This window comes from Nicotiana tabacum, chromosome 20 (genome assembly GCF_000715075.1).
Source record: "Nicotiana tabacum cultivar K326 chromosome 20, ASM71507v2, whole genome shotgun sequence".
NCBI classification, from domain to species: domain Eukaryota; kingdom Viridiplantae; phylum Streptophyta; class Magnoliopsida; order Solanales; family Solanaceae; genus Nicotiana; species Nicotiana tabacum.
The window spans coordinates 120,772,886-120,778,239 of NC_134099.1; the positions used below are offsets into that span (position 1 = coordinate 120,772,886).

General features: G+C 37.5%; 1 protein-coding gene across 1 annotated transcript; it reads right to left on the reverse strand.

The window, feature by feature from the left end:
- Positions 1–277: 277 nt before the first annotated feature.
- On the reverse strand, positions 278–2,760 carry LOC107832577 (putative oxidoreductase At4g09670). The gene is made up of 2 exons (XM_016660436.2): positions 2,195–2,760; positions 278–1,088 (listed from the first exon to the last, which is right to left on the reverse strand). The coding sequence occupies exons 1-2, from the start codon at positions 2,654–2,656 to the stop codon at positions 468–470; spliced, it is 1,083 nt and encodes a 360-aa protein (XP_016515922.1). The 5' UTR covers positions 2,657–2,760; the 3' UTR covers positions 278–467.
- Positions 2,761–5,354: the final 2,594 nt, after the last annotated feature.

Genomic DNA, 5,354 nt, shown 5'->3' on the forward strand with positions numbered 1-5,354 from the left:
AAGTTGTAGAAACAGAGGCAAGCAGTCCTTTGGTTGAAAAGATGCTCCTCCTAGACCTTGCTATCCTCCCCCTTGACCACCTGCAGCTAGAGTGGTGAAGATAGAGATTATAGCATAACAGGAAGGTAAACGGAGATGGTTCTTTGCCAGCTTTCTTCAATATTGTTATCTAATTCAATTGGATTGTTGTCTGATGTTTATTATAATGAGATACGGTCACTTACCTTCACCACTTACTTTAGTTTTTATAGTCTTTAATAGATCACATGACATGATGTAAATTGTAAACCAAGGTTCTAACGTTAAACATACTGATCATGTTCATAATCGATGTTCGCGAAGTTTATTGGATGCAGTCATACAAGGATGCTCAAACCAGATACAATCACACTTGTAAACCAAACCAGCTAGACTGCAAATTTAAAGCGTGGCATCGATTCATAGAGGAATCCAACAATACCTAGTCATCAACTTATAATCTCCACAGCTTCGAAACCTTTTTCGATCGAAGTCTTGACAGCATCCAACACCAGAGTTGTCTTCCTACTAAGAGTTGGCCACTTCTTCTCAGGTTTTGAGCCTTCATTTTTAATACTTGCAACCAGCCTAGAGAATTCTTTCACCATGAGAGCTTCCTGGGGAATGTCAGTCATGACCGTGTGCTCGCTAGGTTCTGGCTCCCACCCTGTAACAAGTTCTTTAAATCCAGATTCTACTGCTGAGACAAATGAAGCTTTCTTTTCCTCAAAAGGGATGACAAAGTCATGAATGTGCAACGTGCCCTTCGTTCCAACGGCAGTTAAATCCATTGTCAAGTTGGATAGGAAAGAGCAATGAAAACTTGCCACTTTCCCATCTTCCCACGATAAAGAAGCACCGCACGATATAATAACCCCCGTCTTGTTGAACACAGGGTTGCGTAAAGCAATTACTGATTTGGGAAGCTCAAAGTCAGCAGCCCACAGAATTCCCCTAATGCAATACCACCCAACATCACCAATAGCACCAAGAGCATCAAGATCTGGCTTCACTCGAATGTCATTCTCAAGGAAGTTCTGATCAGCAGAAAATGTGAAACAAGTGTTTACCTGCAGAGCTCATTAGATTATCAACTTCAGGTCTACTAATATTAGCAGATATAATGAAATTCATAGCACTGAATCCAGCAGAAGGGCATGTAGTTGTATAAGTGAAAGCAGAGGCCAGAGAGCAAGAAGAATACTTATAGAACATTGCAAAAGAATGTCAACACAATAAGATAATAAATAGATCTGATTCTGGCACAAACAAGCTAGTACAAGTGAGGCCTCTCTTGTGCAACTAGGTCCATAGTTCCGGAAACTATACGCGAATCAAGATCGATAAAAGGAAGTTTCACAATAACTAACTCATACCCGTTATCAAAACCTACAGTTCAGGAAACTATACGCGAATCAAGATCGATAAAAGGAAGTTTCACAATAAGTAACTCAAACCCGTTATGAAATCCTACTCAAAGGAACATAGAGGCCCTTGTAGCAGAACAGGCAACCTAATGATCTGCAAAACATTGCTTAAAGTTAATCACAATAAAACTACAGACGTGGAACTACCATGAAAGGTTTGTATAACAAAAGCACCAACATTCAACTAAAGCCTACATCTGTTAGGGTCAAGTCTATCAATAATGTGTATACAGTTCACTCTATTGGATAACCAGTGTGTCACATGCAACAAAATTCTGAAATTATAGATGGAATTAAAAAGCATGTCTCCATAAGGTAACCTTCCGCCCCACGAGAATCTAATAGTTTGGGTCATGAACAGTGGGGACGGATTATATATGCCATATAATTCTGAAATTATATATGCCGGTGGGGACGGGGTCATGAACAGTCATTTTTTGGGTTAAAAAATAAGTACTGCAACCAAATGCACTATCGCTGATAGACATTAGTTTACATGTTAAATATTTATTGAATTGATACAAACACCTTTAACCATACTATAAGCTCTCCAGAAACAATTAGCAGCCCTGTATAAGAAAGAAATAGCAATAGATATTCTGATAAAGTGATCTCTTTTCTTTCTTTCTTTTTCTTTTGGGGATGGGGTTGACCAAAATCCGACTTTACCATGACTCCATGAGATAACAAAAATAGCATTAAAAATCCCCAGAATTTGAACTAAAGAATAAATCATCAGCAATACATACCGTTTTGAGTTCACCAAATTGCTGTGGATCAGAAAGAAATTCTCTCATCTTAGCAGTACGAGGATGATGCATCCACATAGTACCATCCATAAACTGCACCCCATTAGATTCACACGCCTCCAATATTACATCCACTTCCTTAACATTTAACCCGACAGGCTTTTCACACAACAAATGCTTCTTCTTCTGGGCTACAAGAACGGCCCATTTGATATGCAGACTTGTGGGAAGAGGCACATAAACTGCATCCACATTCGGGTCGTCGAGCACTTCTTCATAGCTGCCGTACACCTTCGCCGTCGACGGAAAACCGTTTTCGGCGGCGAATTTTCGGGCCTTCTCGATTGAACGGCTGCCGACGGCGTAGAGCGTGGCGTTTTGTGAAAGGAGTATAGCGCGTGACACCTTTCGTGCGATATCCGCACAGCCCAATATTCCAAATCTTATGGTGGAGTTTGCCATTTTCTTTGAGTGAACTCGTTGACCGACTGTTGCTTAGTGAATAGCCAAGAATTTATAGGGCCAAAATTATCCCCGTCACGTATTAAATACCACGTATTACACGGTCATTTCGATAACATTCCACAATTAAGTAAAGGTGAAGGGAGATGGTTATCCTTTATGGAAAAGTATTGAGCATTAATGAAAATGCTCGAAAGGAAAATAATAGGGCTAGTAGATGAATTATAATTACTATTTTCAGGGAATAAATAAATTAGAATTACATAAATAAGGAAGTATTATTTTCTCCGTTTCAATTTAAATGACGCACTTTCCTTATTAGTTATTTCCAAAAAAAATAGCACATTTCTATATTTAGAAATAATTTAACTTTAAATTTTTTATTTTATTCAATTTACCCTTAATGAAAAGTTTTTATAGTCACACAAATATTATAGCTTCACAAAGCTTTTACCCCTCAAGCATTTAGGACTACATATTTCAAAAGTCTTCTTTTCTTTCCTATAGTTTGTACCAAATCAAATTATCGCATCTACATTGAACTGGAGGGAGTATATGATATGGTCTCTCTTAGAGGTGGCAAAATGGTTAAAAGAAAACAGTTATTCCCCCATATTATCCATTAAAAAATGAGTTGGAAAATGAAATTTTTAACAACTGGTCGAATATGGATAAGAACCATATTAACTACATAGAAAATGGATAACCAGATGGATAACTAATGGGTTAACTTTTACATTTGTAAGACTTAAATTAGGAGTTTCTCATGTTTGGGAGATTAAGAACTCTCCCAAAAGTGCTCATATTCAAGAAGCCATGGATAATATGGATATCCATATTATGCGCCGAATAATTAATTTTTTATCCGTATTAAATATGGGTGGGGTCAGATAATTTACCTGTTTTCTAAATTACCCAGTTTGATCCGCTCATATCCGACCCGACCCGACCCGCTCGTTTACCACCCTACTCTCTCTTTTAGGAAAAGAGAGGAAATTACCACCAATATACGCTATTGCTGTAATCAACCTATTTTCCTTTCAACTTCGGTATGGATTTTGAAAACCGGAGATAACATTATGTGCTAGTTTAATTTAAAAGAAAATTTTCACAAACACTTCATGAGATTTTGACTAGTAAGACATACTTTCTTTGTGGTCTAAATAGGGGCATGCACTATATGCATTAAATCAAAAGCCAAATGGGAACCGAAAATTTTGCTTTTTTAGGTTAAATATTTTAGTGCAGCTTCTATAGAAAAATTTGATGTAATTCTCTTCTTTATTTGAACTAAACGGATCAAATCCTTTTTTTCCTTTATTTCTTCCCTACGTAAAGGAAAGGGTATTAAATATTTAAATGTGGTTACGAGGCTATTACAGTTGTTCAGGTCGATAGGCGTGTTATTAGTAATTGTTGAGGCGCTTTCTAAAATCATAAAATTTCACTTGGCTATCGTTCTTCTCCAGCTTTGTTTCAACCTTTTATCTCAAATCAGTCTTGTATGCAATATCTCATATTTGATCTAGCTATATGGCCGAGCTTTTTCCCGTAATTGGAAACAAAACTTCTTTTTTACTAATGAAATATAGAGAAGCAGATGAAGAGAAGCAGGAGCAGAGCAGAGCAGTGCAAAGTGTTGGATGTTAGCACTGTTAGCACTAACTGTGATTAGCTAGAATTAGCTGGCATAGTTAGCAGTTACAATTCTGTTTTAGTGTTAGTTATTAGTCATGTGATGTGCACGTGTGTGAGCTGAGAGAGGTGTGTATATAAGCTGTGTATCAGCCTCATTTGCAGAATGAATGAATCAATTCCTTCTTCTTCTCTCAATCGATTTCTTCCTCTCTGAGAAATCCTTAAAATTCAGATTGCATTGCTCAATTTCACATGGTATCAGAGCGGGTAAATTGAGGACAACACATGTACTGAAAGAGATCGAGATCTACATAAGAACACAAAGCATAATTTGTGTGATTTCCTAGCTAATTGCAGAGGATCGCGAAGCTCGATTTTCAGCAAAAATGGCAGAAAATGAGGTTACTTCACTATATCACAATCATTCGGTGTATCTTCAACCTGGAGATGCACCTAGACTTATCCTAATATAGCTGAAGCTCACAGGACCAAACAATTACGCTTGTGGAGTAGAGCAATGAAATTAGCTCTTCGAGGCAAAGGAAAACTAGGTTTTGTGGACGGAACCTGTGTTAAAAGCATGTGCAAGGGTGAATTAGCTGAACAATGGGAAAAATGCAACTTTATTGTTCTGTCATGGATAGAAAGCACTATTGCAGAGGAATTGATGGCCAATATTGTGTATGCATCTAATGCTAAGAAGATATGGAGTGAATTTGAAGAGAGATTTGATAGATCGAATTTGACTAGGATATTTCATTTGTGGACTGAAATTGCCACTTTAAGGTAAGGAACTGAATCTGTTACTTCCTATTACTCTAAAATGAAGGATTGTTGGGATGAATTAGATGTTTTAGCTCCACTTCCTTCTTGTGATTGTGAAGAATCCCTGCCTTATGTAGTGCATTTGAGATCACAGAGATTATTACAGTTCCTTATGGGACTTAATGAATCGTACAGTAATCTAAGAAGTAATCTACTGGCAAGGAGGCCTATAGTGTCTGTAAATGAAGCCTATGTAACTGTTTTTCAGGAGGAGAGCCAAAGATTGTTAGGCGTG